The sequence below is a fragment of the Cydia strobilella genome, chromosome 7 (genome assembly GCF_947568885.1).
Source record: "Cydia strobilella chromosome 7, ilCydStro3.1, whole genome shotgun sequence".
Taxonomy (NCBI): Eukaryota; Metazoa; Arthropoda; class Insecta; order Lepidoptera; family Tortricidae; genus Cydia; species Cydia strobilella.
This window is the reverse complement of record NC_086047.1, coordinates 2,163,246-2,190,852: the sequence shown is the minus strand read 5'-3', so window position 1 is coordinate 2,190,852 and position 27,607 is coordinate 2,163,246. Positions and strand designations below refer to the sequence as shown.

General features: G+C 37.4%; 1 protein-coding gene and 1 long non-coding RNA gene across 2 annotated transcripts in view; one reads left to right on the top strand and one right to left on the bottom strand.

Moving 5' to 3' along the window:
* LOC134742924 (uncharacterized) overlaps window positions 1-27,607 on the top strand; it is a 204,070-nt gene that overhangs the window by 161,122 nt on the left and 15,341 nt on the right. The window lies entirely within an intron of this gene.
* LOC134742894 (uncharacterized) lies at window positions 10,148-14,696 on the bottom strand. The gene is made up of 2 exons (XM_063676083.1): window positions 13,715-14,696; window positions 10,148-10,892 (listed from the first exon to the last, which is right to left on the bottom strand). The coding sequence occupies exons 1-2, from the start codon at window positions 14,511-14,513 to the stop codon at window positions 10,879-10,881; spliced, it is 813 nt and encodes a 270-aa protein (XP_063532153.1). The 5' UTR covers window positions 14,514-14,696; the 3' UTR covers window positions 10,148-10,878.

The following is a 27,607-nucleotide window of genomic DNA, read 5'->3' as shown; positions in this document are numbered from 1 at the left end:
AGATCTAAAATATATTTATTTATTACGGAAGTATATTTAAGCGCCATATATTTTGTCCTCTTTTAATTTCCTAGCTTAAGACCCCATGCTAACAAGCTATGCTGTTATTTCTAAATATTTCTCGTAGATTTGGAATTGAAAATAGAAGTAATAGAAATGTTCCGTTTTCGACACAACAGCTGTTTTCTAGACGGAAAGCCTTAAATGAATTATCTACTAAAGCGAAATGCCACGCCAAGCAAACTAGGTCCTAATGGCAAGCTAGGCGATAAATTTGTAGCTAACAAGAGTAACAAGACAGCTAAGAAGACATTATCGGAAGTTTTACTGCGCTAAAATAAGGAACTTTTATATTCGGTACTTTTTTAACTCTATTATCTCATGTTACTGTTTTACTTAGCTAACTATCCCTTGTCCTGCACATGGATAGATCGTATTCGTAATGAAAACTGTCTGGGTCACAGTGATTTTTGTATCTACATCCAAACATATCGTCGCTTGTAAAATCCAACATGTGATTTTATTCGAAAAATGGTTTTTGACGTATTTTGAAACTACTTTTAATGGCGCATATTCCTCAATAATACATTTTTAGGGTTCCCAAAGGGTAAAACGGGACCCTATTACTAATACTCAGCTGTCTGTCTGTCCGTCTGTCTGTTAATATATATATTTATGTTGTAGTTGAAATTTTCACAGATGATGTATTTCTGTTGCCGCTCTATAGAGTTGCTATCAACAAATACTAAAAACATCATAAAATAAATATTTAAGGGGAACTCCCATACAAAAAACGTGATTTTTTGCCGTTTTTTGCGTAATGGTACGGAACCCTTCGTGCGCGAGTAGGACTCGCACTTGGCCGGTTTTTATTTTGTTGTCGTTTTTTCATTATTCTCAGATTTTGATAAAAGTGGGTGGGTAGATAGAGTTCCTTAGTAGGGTAGATATTCTGTACAACATATAAGCGCAATTTCACTGTATGTCCTACAAAATCTTCCACTGTGTTACGGAAAACGTATGGAATTTTCCGTAAATCAATGGGAATTTTTATACATTTTTCTTATCTCAAATTTGGATTTAATGATTTATTCCGACCAGAATAAGGAGCTTTTCAAACCTACCAATTTTTTTCAAAATCTAACAAAAAATAAAATCGACAAAAAAATGACCCATATGCAAAAAAATAAAATAAAAAATAAAATAACAAGTTAACATTTCCAAATCTCTCATTATTTAATGCTCCAATGAAAGCTTTAATTTTTGGAATCCCCAGTTTTCGTGTGTTATAAATACAGTAAAGTTATAACTTACACATGTTTTTTGTGACTCCTGTAAAGTTGGGTTTTTAACAAAGCGGATTTTACAAGCGCAGCGACGATATACCTGTCAGTCGCTAAGACCCATTTAAAAACACTTTATAATTATGCAACTTGAATAAAATACTACTTACTTAACAAATGAGCTTCACAGTAAACGAAAGCGTTAAGGCAAAATAGCTTTTCAAATTAAAATAGACTCAGTGTGAAATAAAAGACGTCGGCAAAATCGTTTAGTTCCCGTTTGAAGACGCCTGACGTCTGTTAATGGCGTGCTCCCTCGTTAGCCTCGCCGACTCTGTAGTAATCCGATTTCATTGCTAGTTCCGACAAATTTGCGGTCCGTTGAATCGAACCGGCATCCACGCACAGTCCAACGGCTAGATCTCCCCTCTCATTCTGATCCCGAATGTTGAAAAGGGATGTTAAGCGATTAAATAGTACGATATTTGCCCGCACGCCTAAACCATGACGCTAATCTGCTTATGTGGCGGATGCATGATATGGAATCAGGAAGGCTTGGCTGGCTTTCCAAATTTAGGTCTTAACAGTGATATTTGGGGAAAAACGTTATATCAGACCGGTCTGAATCATTATAGTCCTAATGGACAGATTTATAGTATTTTGTATGTGAGTTCTATTTTATGAAGCCCGATTTTTTTATATAGGAGGCAAACGAGCAGAGAAATCGCCTGATAATAAACAACTATACCGTCGCCCATACGTTTTTGTGTAATGTAATGAGTGCTATTTGATTTTTAATCAGTCTTGTCCAGTAAAAACTTGGATAATATATAGTCTTTCATTAAATGCCATCGTCATTCACGATTGTAGGATCAAAACGTGTTATCTTGCATGATACCCCCACGATTCCCAACATGTGGGTAGATATAATTCAATAATAAACAATTGAATTTCCAAGGCCAATAACTAGTTTAATAACACTCAGTTACAGGGATAATGGTGGACGGAACAGATCATTATTGTTATTACCATGTGTTCCGACTTGATTGATTAGAGGTTCGGACTCGATCGATTGGGCGACGATGATACGGCTACCGTAGACATTATTGATGATCATTGCTAGTGAAGGTACAGTCAGGTGGAGAAGAACATAAGTAGCGGGGCGGGGTAGCCATCTGATTTTCCAGCCCACGGGGAAACTAGGCCTTTCTGAAATTAGTCCGGTTTCCATCACTATGTTTCCCTTGTCCAATATTTATAATCGTACACAAGTTCCGGAAAACTCATTAGTACTAGCCCGGGTTTGAACCCGCAACCTCCGGATTGAAAGTCGCACGCTCTTACCGCTAGGCCACCAGCGCTTTACACAACTTTATTGTTAATCCATATATGCCCAGTGCTAGTTTTTGGCTTTAACTCCTTAAATCATCTCATACTGCTCATTTTAATGAAAAGGAGTAAGTTTTACTGTGGGTCGTAAACGACCCGATGGGCATAGGGGAACGTCAGTTACCTATATTGCAACAGTTTTTACTTAAACATGGATATTTTGTTAATGAAGGTATATAGTTACAAATGTGTTAGACTTGTGCATATAAAAGTTTAGTGTCTTGGCTGCATCAAATTAATGAAGTCATAATCGATTTCTTCGACGGGACTGTGTCATCGGTACGATTTATAAGATGAATTGGTTAAATTTTGAGAAGCATTTTGTCATAAATACCATGATTATAAACTGGATGATATAATAAATCCCAACACGCGACCCTGACAATATTTAACCAAATTTGCGATATTTTTCGGTTTACCCTTCAGTTCTTTATGATATTTATGACAAAAAGCTTCTCGGAACAAATTATCAAGTGCTATTAAAATGACTAGACATCACCAAACTCATCAATCAATATCAACCCCAAACTTGATCAAATCAAAACACCATAACAACTTTAAAATGCCAGTATCAAAAACAAAAGCTCAAGATTCATCAACAAGCAATAAATTACGTATGTAATCAAAATCCCAGTAATTGTCAATCATCGCCTGCAGACGGCTCGGGGCGCGATTTGCTAATCACGAAATATTTAAGTTTGTCGCCTCGGAGTTGGATTTATTTATCCATTTTGTTAATTGAAGCGTCAGGCGAGTCACGCGAGAGGCCAATTAAGGCGCAACAGCTTGTCAGGCTGACATGAATTGAGTGGCTGTGTCACGAATTCCCAATGAGGGATGATCTGAGGTGTGGTTTTTATAGAATTGCCGCTCTTTTATTGTTTCTCGTTGTTCTCAGGCTGCTAAATAGTTTCTTATTTCTGCGTTCCTTTTTTTGTTAGGGTCTTCAAATAATATATGAATAATTGCAAATGCTCCTGCTACCCGCTACAGTATTACATTGGTCAAATAACTAACGCTACCTAAAATGATCAGTATCGTCAGGGACGTTGGCTGCGCTGCAATTTAGGTAACTGTAGCCCAAAGCGTTAAGGTCAGACGATCTCAATATAGACAAGTTCTTGTTTAGGTATATTCCTTCACATTTTTTTCGGTTTAGGAATGCTGTTACGCATCTTCCCCCTGACCTGAGGTGGGCCCATTATGGGGGGGGGTATATAGGATTCTCGCCCCCCGGCTCTTTCCATTGAGAAAAGAGGGGGAAGAGCCTACCCACTACACCCATACCGGCGTTTCCCACAATATGCCCGTTGGGGGGAGCGTCCTGGGATCGCGAACATTCTACCACGCCCCCCCCCCCGAGGTATATTCCTCGACCTTGGTGTATATCGGTGAACGCTGTCTAGGCAGGGCTGCGACAGAGCTAGGCCTAGTTTAATGGACTTATGGATTATCGTACACGATGATCGATAAACGTATTAGGTACATCGATTGAGAGAAAATGACACCTAAGATTTTAAAAGGGCTCAGAATTTAAAATGTGTGAGAAAAATAAGGCTTTATCCTCACACAACCTAAAGGTTCTTTTTATGCCAAATCATTACCAATAATTGTCTTATTTTTACTATAAAGTACCAGAAAACCATACATTTTAATTACAGAAAATACATAAGCATTTTATATTATTTCCTATAGTGCAGTACTTCATAGCTAAAAAAAAGAAACTATTCTTGGAACTAATAGTTTTTGACAGCAAGAAGTACACCCCAATCATTGTGAGTGCAGTGCGCGCGACGCCGACGTCGCGGTTGGGTATTTTTAAAGACGTTTCTCTCAGAGCTTTCTGCCGTAACAAATTTTCTGAAGATTTTATTTCCCATTTTATTCCATTCCATTTATAGTATATGTATACTCTAAATGTAAGTAGGTATTTTTAATGTCATTTATGTTGCTTAAGTATACATATATGGTATATTTATTTATAACATAATCAATATAAAATACAATACAAAAGGTATTAATAATAAATAACAATAATTAAAACTAATAATAAACTAAACGTCTAATATGCGCCTCCACCCTGCATCGTACCCGGCTCAAAAGTTCCCATGATGCCTGCAGCATTCCCTCGCTGCACTGCAATTGAGGTCTGTTGAACCAGGTACGACCCAGAGCGGGGGTCGCAGCCACTCTCCCGTAGACGCCTCCCCAGTTCACCAATCAGACGCCGAGCCTCAGAGCCCCAGGGCCCCGCGGTTTCTATTGCCACCGGCACGAAGTCATAGCTTGATTCCAGGGCGGAGTATTTGGTGTGCTTTAGCTTAGTATACATATATTGCTTTATGTGGATTTATTTTTGATGATCAAAAAATGTCTTATTAAATTATTTACAGTAACATGCTTCCTTACTCCTCGCATGACAAAGAATTATACCTGGCGCTGTAGGTACACAATGATGTATACTTAGCATTTTTGCATAAGAATAGAGAGTTTGTACGAAACCCTCAACGCGCGAGTTAAATGAACTCGCAATTGACCGGTTTTTTTATTAGTTAGGCAATTTTTTTGCAACCACGTTACATGACAAAATGTTAAATCACACCGACGAGTAGTACCTTTGGTTCAACGCAATGTTATGATCAAGTAAACTATCGTTGAAAGTTAAAAGTCGGAAAGGTTAGCTGGAAGAGATCCCTTAAAGGGATAAGTTCGCCTTTGTACACATTTATTGTATTCTCTCAATGATCAAGAAATTCTCGTTGAAAATTTCGAATTTAGTTCTTGAAAAGCGTCTCTTAGTAGGTACGTGAGAGGCTTTCAATCCTATAAATGCACGTCAGCACCGTCGTCGTAACTATATTTCTAGTCAAGAGCAAATGCTAAACGATTTATCTTGCACCTCGGCAAACCACAAACTAGCATTAGGTATTCAACAGCAAGACATCACCATTGGCGTACGGCCGTACAGATTAATCTACATTCATGACCGAAACGGATCGTGACGCCATTTCGCCGGTCGAACCTATTTCCTGCTTATAGTCAACACGGAGACACGGGAACGTGCTCGGATCAACTTGGGCTGAAGTGGCGTGTAATCTGCCAATTCCCACCAATATACCTTGCCGTTAATTCTTAACATGTAATAAAGACATAATACTTTCAGCCACTGGCGTTTTGAACTTTCCGTTATCGTGTTGCTGACCGAACTGAACTTGCTCAGTTGCTGACAGAATATTCTGTAGTTAATTAAATACTTATAGTTAATATTTTTTTTGCATTTGAGAAGGAGATTAGTTGTCTAGTAGTTAGTTCGATTAGCTTTAATTTATTGTTTTAAAACAACAACACACACAAACAACACATTAACACAGTAAACAGTTTGTTACGTGTGCTGGCCAAGAGGCTAGACTGCCCGTTCCAACATCACTGGATGCTGTTGCACGTAAAGCGGTGGTGTTTGGAATGTGGCAGTCTGCATTATGTATAAATAATTAAATCTTATGTATAGTTTTATTTCTAATTTAATGTGTATGTACTAACATTAGCATATTAAGATTAATTTAATTGTATTACTAACAAATTATATGGGCCTTTGTCTGAATTAGGGAAAAATAAATCTGGAAAAAATCAAATGTTTTTTTGGGAATTTTAGAAAATTTCGTTTTATTTCGGTTTTTCTTCAGTTCTATTCAGAAAAATTAAATACGTCACACACAATGCCACTGATGAGTGATGACAGTGTCAATGCCATAAACAATCACATTTGGCATGCAACCTTAACCTACTTGTTTAAATTCCTAATTAATTGACTACACTTAAAAATTACTTGATTGACAAATGTTACTACACTCTAGAAGATTTTTTTACTGATCCGTCTGATTAGTAACACCACTATTTTTGTGCACTAATTTTAAATTTGGATAATATTGTAGATAAGGTTAAATTGAATCAAATTATTGGCATATTGCATTCTAATATTAATCCTATTTCTAAAACATTTATATTCTTAATATTGTCTTCGGTTACCGCGATAGTTACTCATGAAATAAAACTATGAAAACGGATTATATCGCGTATATTGAATTTATAATACATCCCGACGTTTCGAACCCTTTACAGCGTTCGTGGTGAACGGGTGACTGAGGAAAAATTACAACGCAATATACGCGATATAATCCGTTTTCATAGTTTTATTTCATTTATATTCTCATTATTTTAATACTTATATAATTTGACATCCACCTAATAATAACTAGTTGCCCGTTTATTTTTGTATTTAATACACTGACAATTATCTGACAATTATCTGATTCAATTCGGCTTATATGTATAAAAACTACTAAATTGACCTACTTTTATATTATACACATAGATTTAAGATAAGATCCTAAGTATGCATGTAATATTGCTATGCCCCCACGGGGTCCATGTGGAACTACCAAGAATTTGTAGACGTATAAAAATATGGTTGCAATAAATAAATATGAAAATATGAAAAAAAAAAAATTAAGTATATTGAAAAATACATTGTTTTTTTCGAAAGAAGCTTGAAAAAACGAGCCGTTTTGAAATTTTCCCGCAATTTTCCCGGTTTTTTCAACGCTAGTCTGAATTAAATAATTGAAATTGAATTAAAAATATTAAAAATACAATTTACATTCCTGAAAGTATTAAATATTTAAGCGTTTTCGAATGTCTATTTGCACGCGCATTATGCATTATTATTATGTGTGTGAAATGGGATTTAAAAATGGATATTTTTTTAAGCAGCAGCTGAATTGCATAACAAATACCTATGAATGAATGGCGAAGCAAATTAGGGACAAAACCAGGAATGATAATTTCATAAAAATTGACACCAAATTGGCATGGGATTTTAATTCAATTGGTAAAAAAAACCTGTCTCAAATAAATTCTACAACATAAGACTACAGTTTTAAAAGTTTAGATTACTTAAAAGTTCAAAATCGTCTATACTTACACCAGTTGACGGTACAGTATTTACCTTTTTGACCCTTACCATGAGTTTGATACTGACATATTTGCTAGCGCCTGCGTAAACGAACTCACAATGCATCTCCCTCATACTGACATTGGTGCAAGTGAGATAAACCATAATAATATTTTAATAAAGGGTAATTTATTCAATAAAACTCTTTGTTAGTAGCCGGCCATAACGAATGGGAAATAGAATATTCATGATATCGAGATTGGTTTTAAACCCCTCTTATTTTTTTTTATTGCAAACCAAACCATCCAACGAAACATTTAACACATGTCTAGTCACCCGCTAGTCGGGTCCTCTGTTTGTAGGCGCTTTTTACTACATACAGGTTTTCACATGTTATCGGCTACGGTCATAGTGTGTGCTCGCGCTGGCACTGAATGTGTTAATTACCAATTGAGATTCTTTTTAATGGATAATCCATTATAATCTGAAAATAAATGCTTATCTATGGAAATTACATGTAATGATATATGACTTTATTCCATTTTTATAGTGACCTGTTATTTAATTTGACGATAATAGATGTAGCCATATCGAAATTGTTTTCCTTTACTATCATTTAACATTGTTAAATAATTTAGTTAATAGTTCGATAAGTAATGGTGGGTTTTAAACTGCGTATTGCTTGACATTTGTAGGTAACTATAGGCACAGAATAATAGTATAATCATACAGAATGGCCACTCACCGCCCCGCCCCGATTCGAATTACCTCGCCCCGCGACACCAGATTGACGGCCGTTTGCCGGCCGCTCAGTACTATTTTTAAGCAACTTACACTATGACGCATGACGCGTGTACAGACGTACCGTTCACACATAGAAACGCAAGTGATTTTTGATGTATAGGGTGTCCGCCCTGTGCCTATATTCGTGTTTTTTTTTAGCGAAAGGGGTTTAATCAGGTTTGGAATCAATTAAATTACTAGAGAAAGGGCTCAAGCACTAAGATTTTTCAAAAAGTCAGCTGGCTAAACCCACTGGCTTAAATGGTGATACTCGATTAAAATGTTTATGAAATAGCTTAGTATTTTTGCACAATTTTAAACCGAAAACAGCGAAAGAAGTGGATGTTAATTTTATTCATTCAGTAGCGGCACGTTTAAGTTTATTTAAATTGCAATCATGTTTGTGAATGAAAATGCGAGAAATAGTTGCACACAACATGTTTTATTATTAAAATAAATAGTTTAGTAGGAAGGTAATGCTTTGTTGACCCATTTATTATTTGCATTATACAGTTGGTAATGAGGCCACTTTACATAATAGCCAAATAAATACTATTATATTCTTCTTATTTGTATGTCCTTTACAAAATCTCGGGACCATAGGGTCCCGGACATTTGGAAGGCATGCGTGGGACCGAAGTCAACACGTAGAGGCGTTGTAAGTAGACAATTTACTTTAAAGTGATGTGACACCAACCGACGATTATCCCTGTATGCACTATAGTATGTGCACCCAAGGACAAGCCCCGGTTAGTCCTAACTATTGCAAGAAAAAAGAGAACAAAATGAACTGGGCTATTGGGTTAAGACGTTAGTGGACTAGTAACCGGAGCTATGGAAAAGGCTATTGCACCTGCCCTTATTTATTATTATTATTATAATGTTGATCACAAATCTGACTTGCTCTTAGTCGTTGTTTATATGTCAATCTTAAAATTAAATCCTAGAAAAAAAAAATAGCAACATTTTTACTTTCCAAAATGTCTTGTTCAATAATTAAAAGAAACTTATAGATGTGGAGGGCAGATCGGACTTTACAATCTTATTATGAAACTGTTATATGGAGATGACCTTTCCGCTGTCAACAGTGTCATTTAGCTGTCAAATTGACAGCTGACAGATTATATCAAAAACAAATCCAGATCAAAATCCTATATATCCTGTTAGTACAATTTCAATACGGGTCCTGATTTGATTGAATTTATCAATTCCATTGTTTGGAAACTAATATTGTTGAACTTAAATTAAGTTTCAAAGATATTAATATTTGAATACCAATAAAATGTATATTACTTTCGTCCAATTTAAATGCAATTTGATGAGGCAAACCTTTCAACACAATAGTACCAACTTTGGATCAGCTACAAATAAATTTTCCGACTATTTCAAAAACGAGAAACTTTTAATTCACGACCAGTTGGAATAGACTTTATAGACTGGTGAACCGGAGTTCTATGTGGGGTTGTAGGTAGTTAATTTCGTTACTTATTACTTATTTACTTATTACTTTCGTTTACAATTCGATTTCTCGTCAACACAATGCTCATAAAACTTACTTTAAGCATTGTTTGTTATTGAAAAGATGATGAATATTTGAAACGTTATTTTATCAACGTTTAAGGCCTAGAATAATAAGACCTAGAATTACCATAAGAACCATAATCAATCATTCTGCCACTATATGCATACCTAGCAATAGCAATGTTGTGTCTTGACATAGGTTTCCAAAGAAAACTCCAAATTCTAGGACACTGATGTGCTACATTTAATGTTCGAACACAGACTGACTTAGGTTACATCTACCCTCTATATGAAAACATAACAATTCCTCCACCAATAGCAAAGAAAGCTTCTTAAAATTAAAATAATCTAATAAATACATTAGAAAACTTATGTACTAAAATGGGCATCGGTACTCATTTATAAACTGGGTTAGGATTCCGAGTGGCTCGGATATTACGATCGGCATCCGTCGTAGGATCCAAGATGGTCTCGGTACCCTCCGTCCCACAGTCCATAAAAACATCATCATCAGACACTGGCCTGGCAACAGGCGAGACTACGGAGGCGGGGGGTGCACTTTCCCTCGGTACCAGCGATTGACAAGGCTCATCCGACTCATTCCCAATTTCGAGTAAACTTGACTCAGGGCTCTGGCCTTCGATCGCTGGTTGTGCCACTGGTTCATGATCTGGAGATAAAGACTCATTAATTGTTATTTCCAGCTCTGAAATGTTTTGGTTATCACTAGTAGTACACACAGTTTGACTTCCCTTGTACAACAGTAATTGATCTACATGTTTCTTAACAATGATATCTAAATCTATTATATGGACTAAATATAACATATTACCTATTGTTTTTTGTATACAACCTTTCTTCCATACGTGCTTATTACCGTTACTAAATATATGTTTAACTAACACCTGATCTCCTTCCTTAAAACACACCTTCCGCCGCCCTCCATAGTTCTTAATTTGTGAGATCTGTTTAAAAGAAACATTTTGGTTAGCTTCGGCGGACAACGACATCATCGGAAATGAGTGTGAGTCATACTTGTTACTAAGCAAATCGTTATCAGTCGAGTTTGAACTCACCGACTGCAACAGATCGAGACGACAACGGAGCGGGCGGCCAAACATCAGCTGTGCAGGCGAAAAACCGGTTGTGCAATGAACGGAATTCCTTATATTAAATAATAGCTTACCTATTCGCCTGGTTATAGGCTCCGTGTTGTTGCTACTTGCCATTATTATTTTTATGCCCCTTTTTAGGAAACCGACACTATTCTCTGATTGGCCGTTCGATTGGGGATGGTAAGGAGGACTTGTTAAATGTTTTATGCCATTAGCTAAGCAATAGGTATCCAATTCCTTGGAACAAAAATTTGCCGCGTTATCAGTTACTAAAACATGCATTGTCCCAAATCGACTATTTACCTCCACTAGCCTATCAATGATCGCTTTTGTGTCCGTTGATTGCATATGGAAACATTCGACCCACTTTGAGTGCGCATCGATTATAGCTAAATATTGTTTCCCGTCAATTGAAAACATATCCATATGCACACGACTCCAAGGACGCTTAGGGTATGGCCACACCGCGAGCGAGGAACGGGGCGGGGTCTTCCGCATCGCATTACAGATACTACATGAGCCTATCTTTTGTTCTATATGTTTGTCAATATCCGGCCACCACATTCGTGACCGCGCTTCAGTCTTTGTTTTGACGACACCAAAATGAGAACTATGTAATTCCTCTAAAATTTGCTCCCGGAATTCCTGTGGAATTATCAATTTGTGTCCCCTAAGAATACACCCATTTTCAACGTGAAGCTCAAGTCTACAATTAAAATATGGTTTTAACGTTTCATTTGTTACACGCGGCCACCCTTTTATGATGTACTGCCTGACCTCATTAAGAATACTATCAGACGTGGTTGCCTCTCTCACATCTGACAAAGTAACCGGTTTAAGCATGCTATCTGTGAAATAATTTATGTATAAACACATATCTACGAGTTGACTATCACTCTGTTCAACCGTCGAAGAATAACTGGCTATCGAACGCGAAAGAAAATCCGCGACATTTTCTTCGCTTTTTATGTACTCAATATTAAAGTTGTAACTCGACAAAAACAACGCGTATCTCTGTAAGCGATTTGCAGCCATTTCCGGTATGCCCTTTTTATCGCCAAAAATAGTAATAAGAGGTTTGTGGTCCGTGCGTAGGACAAATGGCACGTCGCGGCCATACAAGTAGTGGTGAAATTTTTTCACCGCAAATACCAAACTCGCAGCCTCTTTTTGTATTTGAGCGTAGTTACACTCTGCTTTTGAAAGGGAACGAGAAGCGTAAGCGACCACGCGTTCTTCGCCAGAGGGCTGCGTCTGCGATAAAATGGCCCCAAGGCCAGCGGGGCCAGCATCAGCTGTCACAACCGTCACTAATTCGGGGTTGTAGTGCGCGAGGACCCTCTCGGAACCCATCTCCTCCTTAATACTTTTAAACGCTTTTTCTTGCTGTTTGGTCCACTCCCATTTTGCATCATTCCTTAGAAGCGAATACAAAGGCTTTAAAACGCTGGACGTGTTGGGCACAAAGCATCTGTAATAATTAACTAAGCCCAGGAAAGACTTGAGTTCGGTAGTATTCTTAGGAGGTACACACTTTAAAATAGCTTCCACTTTCTTGGGTGACTTATGCAACCCGTGTTTATCAATAATAAAACCGAGATACTCGACAGATTTTTGAAATAGATCGCACTTATCTCGTTTTAGTCGTAGACCGGCGTCCTCTAACCTACTCAAAACCTGTTCGAGCCTTTTTATATGAATTTCACGGTTTTCACCAGTCACCAGTATGTCGTCAATAAATATACAAACTCCGTCTATGTCGCCGAGTACGCTTTCGAGTGTCTGTTGAAATATATACGGCGCATTTGTGAGCCCAAAAACTAAACGGTTATAACGAAATAAGCCCTTATGGGTGTTTATACAAGTTAAGTCTCGGGACTCGTCCAATTCCAGCTGATTATACGCTCTAGAGAGGTCGAGTTTCGAGAACTCTTCCCCTCCATATAGCCTAGCAAACAAATCTTCAATACGCGGAACCGGGTAGTTGTCAACATATAACGCCTTATTTAACGTAACCGAATAGTCCCCACAAATCCTAATATTTCCGTCGGCGCGCAATACAGGTACTATCGGCGTCGCGACATCGGCGTGATCTACTTTCTCGAGTATCCCTAAATCCACTAAACGCTGAATTTCCGCTTCTACTTTACCTTTCAACGGCAACGGCACTGGGCGAGGCTTAAAAAACTTTAGAGGCATATTCGGCTTAACCTTGAGAGTAACTTTATATTTGTTAAAACAACCGAGTTCGTCTGCGAATAACTTAGAATACTTAGTCATAATTTTAGAACCTAAGTCATCTTCTACTATATTGTTAACGCTTTGTTTACAAATTTGCAAACTAAATGCCTTAAAAAAATCGCGCCCTAGTAAAGTAGGTCGATTATCGCTCTCCGCACTAACAAAAAACATAACCTGGTTAGTTTCCCCATCATAAGTGACGGGTAAGGTAACGGTGCCTTTAAGTGCCAATTTGCTTCTATTATAACACTTCAATACGACCTTTGGCGATTTTAACTCGTACTTGGAGAAATACCTATCGAAGATGTTATGGGGCAATAATGATACCGCGCTCCCACTGTCAATCTCGCAACTAATAGGCTCGCCCGCTATCGTGACGATCTGTATCATCGGTTCACCATTAACTGTTATAATATTGTAAACACTCTCACCTTGAATAATATCGTTATCCTCCTCTGCTATAAAATAATTCCTTCGCACTTTGGACTTGCACATTTTCTTTAAATGTCCCTTCTGTTTACACTTTTGACACGTATAATTAATAAAACGACACTGTTCTTTAGCATGATTTTTGTAGCCGCAAACTTCACAACTTTCCAAACTAGCACGAGGGTTACGTTGCGTGCGCGACGTATTTACGGTAAACACTGGAGTTTCGGGCACCGACTGTTGCGTTTTTTTCAACGCTAATCTCGCACAACGTACACTTTGCGCTAATTCTATAGCCTTGCTAAACGTCAAAGTGTCAACGCTTTCGGCAAATAATTTCTCTTTTTCTTTCACGTTCTCCAACCCTAAGACGAACCTGTCACGTAACACATTGTCTAGCTCCGATTTAAAACCACAGTATTGGGCCAGGCTACGCACTCGCGCGGCCCAATCTGGCAATTCTTCACTTGGACGCTGTTCAGCCTTGTAGAAAGTGTAACGTTCCGCAAAAGTACTCTTCTTGGGCGTGAAATGAGCGTCAAGATGTTCTAACAAGACCTTGTATTCCGCGACGTCAACCTCCTTTGGTGCCACTAAATCCCGAAGAATGCGGTAGGTATCTTCGGATAAAGCCGACAATAACACGGCCCTCCGTTTCACTTGTGACTTGTCCGATGTTTCATTAATGTCATTAACAGTACAGAATTGAAACAATTTGCTCTTGAAAATGCTCCATTCGTGAATCCGATGGTCAAAATTGAGACTGCTGCCGAACATTACGTTTGCACTTGTTGAAGCCATTTTTTTTTCAACTAATTTATTGAAAAAACGTTCTCTGCACACGTAGATATCGATATCGTCGCCAATTGTTGTGTCTTGACATAGGTTTCCAAAGAAAACTCCAAATTCTAGGACACTGATGTGCTACATTTAATGTTCGAACACAGACTGACTTAGGTTACATCTACCCTCTATATGAAAACATAACAAGGTACTAAAAAAAACCGGCCAAGTGCGAGTCGGAATCGCGCACGAAGGGTTTCGTACCATTACGCAAAAAACGGTAAAAAAATCACGTTAGTTGTACGGGAGCCCCACTTAAATAATCATTTTATTCTGTTTTTAGTATTTGTTGTTGTGGCGGCAACAAAAATACATAATCTGTGAAAATTTCATCTGTCTAGCTATCACGGTTCATGAGATACAGCCTGGTGACAGACAGACGGACAGAGGGACAGTGGAGTTTTATTAGTAATAGGGTCACGTTTGTACCCTTTGGGTACGGAACCCTAAAAATGGTTACATATTCTAGTATTAAGGGAGCGAGGATGCAGTGCGTGTAGCTGTCATTAGCAAAAGTGGGGCGGGGCTAGATGTCATAGCTGTCAGAGACTATTTGGGGCATTATCTATGAAAAGGGACCTTATTGTCAATGGCGCTTACGCCGCACAGCGTCGCGCGGCATTGTATTTATATCGGAGCATCGTTAATAATGGCGTAAGCGTCATCGACAATAAGGTCCCTTTTTATAGAAAATACCACATTTTGTTAAGGCAGCGTCACTACTACAGTGTTATCGTTTAATTTAGTTTTTAATTTCTTTAGGTATCTGATCTCTGTTTATTTGCCCTAGAAAAGTTTATTTCGCTCCCTAGTTTCGCTTACCCCACCTAACCTTACGAGTATATGCAAAACCTAGTAAAACCGACTGGACTACCATACCAATATATAATTATCAGTCATTCTGAGTTATACCTACTAAAATCATTGTTGGATTGTAATAAATATCTGGGAGACCGAGCTTTGCTCGGAAAACATATAAAAACTCAAAAATACGCGTTTTCCCAGAGATAAGACCTAGCTAGATCGATTTATCGCGCCCGAAAACACCCATAGAGCAAATTTCATCGAAATCGTTAGAGTATATGGAAAACAGGCCCCCTGGCGCACGGCGCGAAAATTTCAAATATTTATTTGCCGATCGAGGGGATATAAACAATTGCTCGTTTAAAGGTAAAGATTTAATGTGACCAGTACCTAATTACATGTATGTCCCATGTCCCACAATCGCATTGTTTGCAACGTCAACAAATTCCATGTGAAATTAGAATTTTAACAAATTACGTACCTGTTACGGTAGGTTTTGCTAGATGTTGAGCAAATGTTTATATTTCGGGGGGACGAATCACTCAAGGGACCAGTGAGTTGAGCCGCACCTGATGTTTACAAGGACATGGGAATTTGCATTCACAAGCTAGGAAGGCACCGTAGGTTACCGTGAGGCCGGCAAATTTGCATTTACTGATCACTAAGGCCCACATACCAGCCCAGTAACCCGGGGTTAAGCGGTTAAATTAAACCGTTAACCAAGTGTCAAATTGTACTGGTAATCATGGTAACTCTAGGTTTAACCGGTTAACCCCGGGTTAGTTGTGAAGTGGGCATAAAAAACACAGCTGTGGTACCAGACACCATATTATAAGTTAAATGACCAAAACTGAGCAAAAAGGTCTAGTAAGTAATGTAACCATTGTATTATGTAGCACAGAAATCATAATTATAAAGAAAATCATCATTTTAATAAAAACCAACTGAACGAATCAAATCTTGAGGGATATTAACATGGCTACTTCATGTCATTTTTATAGGTATTTACGAGTAAGTTTACTCGTATCTCTAATTGGATAATTGTCAAAGTATGTACGCATTTGGCTCCAAAGTTACTTGCTTCTTCATAATAATTTACCTACTTAAACCTATTTATATTAATGTAAGTGGATATTGTGGATAAACATGTTGTTGCTTAACTTTCACCAACATCTCATCTCTAGCAAATAAAAAATTCATTCATTCATTCATTCATTCATCATTTCAAAAAAATAAATAAAAGAAATGTTGCAGGAAAGAGAAAACAAGTAAAACAAATTTTAATTGATAAAAACGTAAATTTGATATTGATAGTCTCTCTCATAAAGACATTCAAATTTTAAGCTTCAAGCCATACCAAGAAACTCAAAAATTCACGTAGTTACATACAGCAATATACATAAACATGAAATTATTAATATTCATCTTGTTTCGTTAGTTGTTTAGAAATTTAATTTAAAACTGAAATTGTCAAAAATCAATAATGTGTGCAATACTAAAACTAATACTCTGGATGATTCATTTACCGATACCGAGCGTATTTATTTACTCATCGAAAACATTTCACCCTCAATATAACATGTTACTTCAATTTTACCGTCGGTCTAATAATAGTCATAAATTTTCGGCATTAAATTACCTACAAATAATAGGTTTCGTATACAAACTAGTAAGATGCTTAATTTCGCATTATTATCGTCTTCATTTATGTACCAATTCGACTATAATTCTTATTTATGAATACCTATAAGAAAATTGAGACAATCGCCCGACCAAAGAGTAGGTTCATTAAAAAAATGTTTTTATATTGAATCATGGGCATGGGCAAACACGTTTTAATCATGGGCAATGCCATGAAAATCTTTACATGGAAACAAAACTATATTTGCAAGGACAGACTAACCAAAACCTTATAAGGTTAAAGTTTGCTCCATAGAAAAAAAACACGAAAACATGTGTAGACACATGTTTTCGTGTTTTTTTCGGTAACCAAGTGTCAAATTGTACTGGTAATCATGGTAACTCTAGGTTTAACCGGTTAACCCCGGGTTAGTTGTGAAGTGGGCATAAAAAACACAGCTGTGGTACCAGACACCATATTATAAGTTAAATGACCAAAACTGAGCAAAAAGGTCTAGTAAGTAATGTAACCATTGTATTATGTAGCACAGAAATCATAATTATAAAGAAAATCATCATTTTAATAAAAACCAACTGAACGAATCAAATCTTGAGGGATATTAACATGGCTACTTCATGTCATTTTTATAGGTATTTACGAGTAAGTTTACTCGTATCTCTAATTGGATAATTGTCAAAGTTTGTACGCATTTGGCTCCAAAGTTACTTGCTTCTTCATAATAATTTACCTACTTAAACCTATTTATATTAATGTAAGTGGATATTGTGGATAAACATGTTGTTGCTTAACTTTCACCAACATCTCGTCTCTAGCAAATAAAAAATTCATTCATTCATTCATTCATTCATCATTTCAAAAAAAAAAATAAAAGAAATGTTGCAGGAAAGAGAAAACAAGTAAAACAAATTTTAATTGATAAAAACGTAAATTTGATATTGATAGTCTCTCTCATAAAGACATTCAAATTTTAAGCTTCAAGCCATACCAAGAAACTCAAAAATTCACGTAGTTACATACAGCAATATACATAAACATGAAATTATTAATATTCATCTTGTTTCGTTAGTTGTTTAGAAATTTAATTTAAAACTGAAATTGTCCAAAATCAATAATGTGTGCAATACTAAAACTAATACTCTGGATGATTCATTTACCGATACCAAGCGTATTTATTTACTCATCGAAAACATTTCACCCTCAATATAACATGTTACTTCAATTTTACCGTCGGTCTAATAATAGTCATAAATTTTCGGCATTAAATTACCTACAAATAATAAGTTTCGTATACAAACTAGTAAGATGCTTAATTTGGCATTATTATCGTCTTCATTTATGTACCAATTCGACTATAATTCTTATTTATGAATACCTATAAGAAAATTGAGACAATCGCCCGACCAAAGAGTAGGTTCATTAAAAAAATGTTTTTATATTGAATCATGGGCATGGGCAAACACGTTTTAATCATGGGCAATGCCATGAAAATCTTTACATGGAAACAAAACTATATTTGCAAGGACAGACTAACCAAAACCTTATAAGGTTAAAGTTTGCTCCATAGAAAAAAAACACGAAAACATGTGTCTAATTTTCATTTATGTTTTAAATATCATATAGTTAGGATCTTTGCATTCCATAGCAGTATCATTTTAGTACAAAATATTTAGCTTGTGATATAGGCACAAATCGACAAAACCAAATTTAATGGGAACCATGGGCATGGCAAAAACGTAAAATATAAGGACTTATTGCTATAAGGCATTGTCCACCGGTCAAACTTCGAGAAAAGCAGATCATTTTGTAAGCGGTGCAATATCATGTTGTATTACAAACCAAGTATGTTCTTTAATTAGCCTCATGCATGAAGTTTATATTTGAACGAAATATGTTTTATTCGGATGTTTGTTACCGTTATATCATGTTACAAATGCATTTCCGTTGTTAAATTACCATTTAATTACTTAAAATTATAAATAAAAAGTACAAAAATTTGCCCGCGAAAAGCTAGTGAGCGAAACGCTCGAAACGCCACGTGACGTCACGCGTTCGACAGATTAGTGTCATTAGTAGCAAACGTCAGTTGGGCCGCCCAACGTGTGACGTCATCACGCTCTGTCGAATTCGCGCCAAAAATTATGAGCGTTTCAACCGCTCAAAAATTTTCAACATTTTAAATATTTTTTAATAAAATAATGTTAAGGTTTACAAAAGTATTTTTATCATTTCCGGTGTTCCAACGATATAAATTATGAATCCAAAAATAAAAATAAATTCATGCATGGAGCTAATTACACAATTCATGCAACCAAGTATATACATGTAATATGTGTGTAGGTATACTATGGCTACGCTGCGTCAAGCTGGTCGGCCCTTTACAGGCCATTCGAGTTTTAGTTATTAGATTTTTTTCTGATAAGATATTGATCTATCTTGGTCGCCGGCTTATAGGGGCTGCGATCCACGCTCCGGCTAGTATCTGTTGCAGGGGATTTCATTGGCTATACAGCGTGGAAACGCTGCTAGCGTAACGGGAACTTTTGACTTTATATATGATTTATGACTTTTATACTACTTAAATAAAAATAAAGAGAGACCGAAGCCCTCGTACGCGTATACGTATAACGCGTCTGGCCAACTCTATTGTAGCACCTGCAGTAGAGTCTTTAAGACCAAGTTCGTCCTGGCCAGCCACATTCGAACCCATAATAGGCGTAATCCATAATTGCTGAGGTCGCTCGATCGAATCGATGAGGAGGACTATATATATATACATATATATATATATATATACACTATATATGACTACAATGACTTTATATTGATAATTAACATTAGAGAAAATGACGAAGCCTTTTGCTGATAGCTTTGTTGATTGTGTACACAATGTATGGTTTTGCCCACCTGACGAAGCCAACGTTGCGGATTTGAATTTGTCAACCTTGTATTACTTAATTTTCTAACGTTGTTTTGTAAATTGATTGTACCGAAATATTGGTGGATATAAATAGCTGAGTGGCTGAGTGGCATGCATGCTGGGTGCTATGTTGGTGGCACTTGTGTCAACAGCCTAAGTTATGCCGATGACATGGTGCTACTGAGCCCGTCTGTCAGTGCACTGGAGCAGCTGCTTGCCCACTGCGAAGCCTACGCCTTGACCCATGGACTAGAGTACAACACCAAAAAGAGTGAGGTGATGATATTTAAGGCGGGTAAAATCAAGCCATACTATGTACCACCTATTTTGTTGAACTCTAGCCCATTGCAAGTTGTGGACAAGGTTAAATACCTGGGACACGTTCTCACGAGCGACCTAAGGGATGATCTAGACTTAGAAAGGGAGCGCAGGGCGTGGGCGGTTCGGAGTAATATGATTACCCGCAGGTTTGCTCGTTGCTCACATGATGTAAAAATCACACTGTTTAAATCATACTGTCAATCCTTGTACACGAGCAGCCTGTGGGTCCGGTACACGAAACGAGCATACAACGCCTTGCGCGTACAGTACAACAATTCTTTTAGAATGCTGATGGGACTGCCCAGCAGGTGCTCTGCATCGGGCATGTTTGTGGCAGCTCGCACGGATAGTTTTGAGACTATATTACGTAAAAATATAGTCTCATTACTAAGTCGTGTGAGATGTAGTCCCAACAGCATTCTAAGAGAAATTGCCGATAGGTTTGATTGTCCGATCCTCAAGCACTGGACCGAGCAAATTAAAAGTTTTGTTCAATTCATAATATAAGTAGGTACCTATTGTATTAAATACTAACACTAGATTGGGATTCTGCTTGTAGTACTAACACTCTATGGATGCATTTGTCCGAAATAAAGAATTTTATTATTATTTATTATAAATATTTGTATGAATATAAGATCTATCAGTATCATTATCAGTGTCAAAAGTGACTTTTGTTCAGCCAAAAACGTCAGTATCATATCGGAAACAGATCAAATAACTAAAACTCGAATTGCCCTGTTAGCTTCGAATCAAGAGAACACAAACCTCACAAATGACTTATTGAAACCCGTCCCTAATTATATTGTAAAATTCAATTTACATTCGGGTTTGTCTGATAATTTACCATTCTCCGTATTTCTCTCAAATTGTTGATTGAACCGTCAAGAAACTACAGTTTGTTTTGGCCCACGCAATTGCGTTACTTTTGAATTAGATTTCCGCTGCTCTGATAACAAACATTAAAGGGAAATTGAGTTATTAAATGAAAATGAAGGTTGGAAATAATAACGCAGATGGAGATGTTTGATAGCGGAGATCAAAGTGATTAAACCAGCCTATTTTGGTGTTTATTATGGCAATGGCTTTTGGTGATGCTGGCGGGTTATTTCACGATCAAAATGATAGGACGCTTATTAAACAGATTGCTTACATTTACTTTGTAGAGCTTGTCTAAATTGGACTGCTTATTCCAGTCTAGCAAACTTGTACATTTATATGAGAATAATAAATAGCCCTTTTCGATCTTGCCCTTGAGCCATCTTAGATGTCGCTTTTGTGGGGTGAAATTTTAGTAGGCGAGTCAACGTCTGTTGAGAATAAAATTTTATTAGCCCAGTATTTAATACGGGTCTCTAGTCTCTAATTATTGAAAGTCATAATGTAATGATTGTCATATTATCATTAGTGATAATTTGGTTTTTCTCAGAAACGCGTAACTTTTCAGGATTGCCATAAAACAAACCTAACCTAACCTAATCTATAGGATAACCCGAGGACAATCCTGAAAAGTTGACGGTTTCAGCATTATGACTAATGATAATATGACAATCATTACATTATGACTTTTAATAATTATGTCAAACAATGGGACCCCATCGCAAGTTCTTACGAACTGACGGGGGGTGCGGTGTTGCCTCTGCGTGCGTCCCATGACATGGACAACGCCGGTAGCATCCCCGCGTGTTTGTACTCGGTGTGCATTCGACGTAAAATATAATTATGTTTACGTTTTTCGCCTTATTACAAAGGAATAAGGTGTAAAAGTGTAAACATATTTTTGACGTTTACTGAATACCGTCACCGACGTCAAAGATATGATACATTTTTCGCCTTATTACAAAGGAATAAGGTGTAAAAGTGTAATTAAACATATTTTTGACGTCGACTGCAAAAATATAAAAATACGTATGTATTTATTTATACGTATGTATTGTTTTTCTATACGTACAAAAATCACTCCTGTCTAGTGTCAAGAGAATTTAACACCGCACCGCGCCTTTTTATTTTGCATAGAAAGACAACTTAAGCCAATTTTAGCCAATTCTCCGCTTTCAGACATTGCTCTCTTTGATCTTGGCCCTATTACCACGCAAGAAGTTATTTCAATACTCAAGTCTAATAAAACTAGAGCCGTCGGTGATGATAATCTGAGCTTGGATATGCTTATGCTCGTGGCGGACTCAATTGCTCCTGTACTGTCGCATATAATAAATTTTTCTATCTCCTCTGGTGTCTTTCCCTCATGTTGGAAAAATGCCCACATAATTCCACTTCCTAAAGTGTCTAATCCTTCCTCTTTTTCCCAATATCGTCCTATTTCGATCCTACCAGTCCTTTCCAAGATAATTGAACGTTTTGTCAATAGACGTCTCTCTTCGCATCTCAACAGACACAACCTTTTTAACCCTTTCCAATCCGGGTTCCGCCCCGGGCATAGCACTACCACTGCGCTTGTTAAAGTCACCGACGACATTCGCCTTAATATAGAAAATAAAAAAATCACAATTTTGGTTCTCTTGGACTTTAGCAGCGCATTCAACACAGTTGATTTCGAAATTCTCTTAGCCTTTTTAAATCATTTTAATTTTTCACCCACTTCATTGTCCTGGTTTCGCAGCTATATCTTTGGGAGGCGTCAGAGGGTTCGAGTTGACGATAATCTTTCTGATTGGTGTGAACTTTCTTCTGGCGTCCCCCAGGGGGGTATTCTCTCTCCATTGCTTTTCTCCATTTTTATAAATAACATTACTAAGTCTTTAAAATCTTGCTACCACCTTTACGCAGATGATCTGCAAATTTATTTAGCTGCCAACCTTGACGATTTCAATTCCCTCGTAAGCCAAATTAACGCCGACTTAGAATCCGTCTGTTTGTGGGCTTCATCTTTCGGGTTGAAAGTCAACGCCATGAAGTCGCAAGCGATCGTTTTTGGAAGTCCTTATTACATCTCCAAATTGTCTGAGCAGGTGGCACCTAGAATTTTCTTTGATGGTATACCAATTCCTTTCTCACCCACTGTCAGAAATCTAGGGATCACCATGGATCAGACACTTTCCTGGGCGCCTCATGTCACTGAATTGAGCAAAAAGCTGTTTGGATCGCTCCATTCTTTAAGGCGCCTGCAGAACTTTCTTCCACTTGACACCAAAGCCATGCTCGCTCGCTCTCTGTTACTGCCTTTACTCGACTACGGCGACGCTGTGAATCTTGACATGACAGAAGAACTCTTGGACAAGTTAGAGCGCTTACAGAATGTCTGTATAAGATTCATTTTCGGCCTACGAAAGTACGATCATGTATCTTACTACCGTCAAAAACTCAATTGGCTTCCAATCCGCCGCCGTAGAGATCTTCACACTCTTTCTCTTCTCTTCAATGTTCTTTTTACACCTTCTTCTCCTGTATACCTCTCTCAAAAATTTCAATTTCTGGCTGAAGGCAGTGGCCACCGTCTCCGTTCTAGCGCGAATTTATCACTTGCCATCCCCTCTCACAAATCTCGTGGATACAACAAGTCCTTCGCAATGCGTTCAGTGAAGCTGTGGAATGAGCTGCCAGTTTCGCTCAGACAGGCGCAATCGCTTGCGTCGTTCAAGGAGAGGTTAAAGAAGCTATGGTTATCTGATTGATTAATGTGCTTATATTTGTATTGTATGTTGCTTTATATTTTTCTACTTCTTTCCAATTTTTAGTGTATTTTCCCCATTCCTTTTTGTGTAATGTGTATATGTTTATCCTATTAATTTTGTATGTATTTATATCCTTTATCTTTCTGGTACCTTGTTGTACATTTTGCTACATTTGTCACCCTCTTTTCACTTTCTCCTCTCATCTACTCAAAGGTTAACTGGAAGAGATCCCTCAAAGGGATAAGTTCGCCTTTGTACATCTTATTATTTGTACCATGTAATTTTTAATATGTATATTTGTACAATAAAGAGTTTACTACTACTACTACTACTACTTAATACTTGCAACAAAATTATGTGACGATTGGAAAAATTCCGAGGCACCGCCGCGTACCATGTCAGATACCATTTTTAGATAGATGTATGATAACTATATATAATAAAGTATATATTTTTTTATAAGCGACATAAGTAGTCTGATAGTTGAATAAAAAAATAGCACACCGATTTTGATATGTTCGTCAATATTTTCCTTTTTTAGGGTTCCGTAACCAAAGGGTAAAAACGGGACCCTATTACTAAGACTCCGCTGTCAGTCTATCCGTGTGTCTGTCTGTCACCAGGCTGTATCTCATGAACCGTAATAGCTAGACAGTTGAAATTTTCACAGATGATGTATTTCTGTTGCCGCTATAACAACAAATACTAAAAAGTACGGAACCCTCGGTACGCGAGTCCGACTCGCACTTGAGCGGTTTTTTCTGTTAAACTACACATTAATAATGTCTCAAACACGAATTCCTCATGCCCGATTTATCAGAAAATCGACACTACACTCGAGGTGTTAGGTAAATATAAGCTGATATGTTTTTTTATGGCTACCGGGCTAAACTAGCTTGGTTTTACGTATGTTACATCTGTGCCAAGTGAATTCATCCGATACCTACAAAAATTTGCACCTCCCATACATTGGGTGACACTACTTCCCGTACTATATTGTATTGCAAACCTACAGTAATGCTAATGAAACTTCATTCTTATTTACATATTCGCAAGCGCAACACATTTCAGTCTCGAGAGTCACACCACGCTTCCTCCAATTACAACTCTGTATCACTGATCTGAACAACAGTTGAAATGATTCGAGTATCGCTCGTATCTAAACACAAACAATTTAGTGGCGAAGCCATTGAACTTTTATTGCTATTGTATAGAATAGAATCGGCACAGAGAACCAGTATTTTTCGCCATGAGTTGCTACTGTTTTGCCATCAAACCATAGAAGCGGAGTGTGCATCTTGCGAGTCGCGACCTAAACGCGTAAGCGCCATGAATTTCACGTTTTGGTCGCGTGGCAAAGGTTGTGATTGCGACAATTTCATTGTTTGGTATGTCGTCTCTATAGTAATAATAACTCAGCGGGCGAAGCTTACTTATCTGAAATTGTATCACATTCTGTAGGGCTGAGACGTGGGAAAACGCGTTCAAACATTATATTATAAGAAGTGTTGTTTCGATACTGACAGATCAGAGAGCCTACCGCGAACCACGTTCGACGTGTTGCCTCCCTGTCACACTAATGTACAAATTTACAAGTGCGACAGAGAGGCAACATGTCAAACGTTGTTCGCGGTAGGCCCACAGTATCATATAGGAAACATATCGAATAACTAATACTCAAATTGGCTTATAAAAGTTATAAAGCCTTGACAGTAGAATTTGTAAGTACATACATATGTACTCGTTTTATAGATACATACTATATACCCATAAAACAAAACACATACCGTAATGCCTATTTGCCCCAAAAAATGCTCCTAAAATCGAAATATATAATTATTTTGGTGGTACGTATTTACGTATAGTATACCGAATTTAAATAGGCTACTACTATATACCCATAAAACAAAACACATACCGTAATGCCTATTTGCCCCAAAAATGCTCCTAAAATCGAAATATATAATTATTTTGGTGGTACGTATTTACGTATAGTATGCCGAATTTAAATAGGCTACTACTATATACCCATAAAACAAAACACATACCGTAATGCCTATTTGCCCCAAAAATGCTCCTAAAATCGAAATATATAATTATTTTGGTGGTACGTATTTACGTATAGTATGCCGAATTTAAATAGGCTACCACCACTACCAAATGAGGTCGTGTTGAGGTTTTAATGTATTTATAAAAACTGTTGGAGGACAATTAGGTATTACCCAGTGGAGAGAAAAGTAGGGACATTTTACGGTCCTTTCGAACTAAAAACTAATGCCTCTCTATCACTCTTCGTCTTCCATATTAGTGCGAGAGAGAGAGGGGCCTTTCGTTCCCTACGGCGCAAACGACTGTCGCACATAGTACATGTATTACGTACTTACTTATGTATGTCCATATGTACCTACATATGAATATACGCACAGTTGTATTAATGTGCCGAACGAGAACATCCCTAATGCCCGTCAGAACAGCCAGCCCGTGAAACAAGATAGCGCTTTGGCGAGTCAGTCACTCCGAGATATTTGGAAAGGGATTAGTGCTACAGCCGTAGCATGTAGGGAATGTGAAGCGATGACCGTTGTATGGGATTTAGGCATCAAACGCTGATGTCATGATTGAATTTAAAGCCGGTTGATATGATTTTGTTGATTTAATAATTTTGTTATACCTTTCGCGTCAAAAAATGATGGTCCCTAAGTTCCTATGATAATTCCTTTGAGGTATTTCCTTTGCGCTACGACATGGGATTCTTTCAAGAAGCGGATATTTAATTATTTAGGGTTCTCAAGGGTCGGCAACGCTTAAGTGGCTCCTGTGATGTTGCTTATGGCCATGGGCGACGATGACCGCTTCCCATCAGGCGGCTCGTCTGCTCGTTTGCTATCACATAAAAATAAGTGATTTTTCAACATTTTAAAATAATGTTTACAGCATGTTTTTATTTTAAGTAGAAACACTACTATATAAATTATAAATTGAAATAAATGACATATACGTAAGAAAACCTACCTTACCTACCTTAGAGATGACCAGAAGGCGCCATAGCCTTCAGTAACAAGTTCATATACATACTTGGAAAATTTCGACCTATGCCGCTGTGGCCCAGTCGCCGAATGGCACCTGCCGCGATAGTGGAGGACGCTGGTTCAATTCCAGCCTGGGGCACTGGAGGTTTTGGTCACTTTTTCTAAGTATATGACATTTATTTCAGTTTATATATATTTTTTATTGTATTTATATTACTACTAATAGTTCGATAATTTTAACATTACCGCACAAGTTCGATAATTATAATGAATAAAGCACGAGGGTTTAATTATATAGAATTATGAGCCTAAAAGCGGTTCAATAAGTTCCACATTACGAGCAAGTGTGTTGAAAAAAAAAGTGATAAAACATGGAAAACAACAATGACACATCACAGTGCGTTGGTCCGGCACTGTTATAACGATCAAACATGGTAAGTATAACTTCCCTAGTATCCTCAAAAGGTGTCACGTTACTCCCTCCTCCACGTATATTGGAGGAGTGAGTAACGGAGCTGGGAGTGAGGAGGTAGAAAGGAAAAGATAGATATAACAGGGGTAGGTTCTTTATTTATCGGCTAATTGTCTAAATATGACACGCTACAGATGGTTTAAATTACAAAAAGAATAAAATAAAGTTTATAGTCGCGCTAATAGCACGCGCAAGGCAGGAGCACGCACACGGATAGGCGCGCTGATAGCACGCG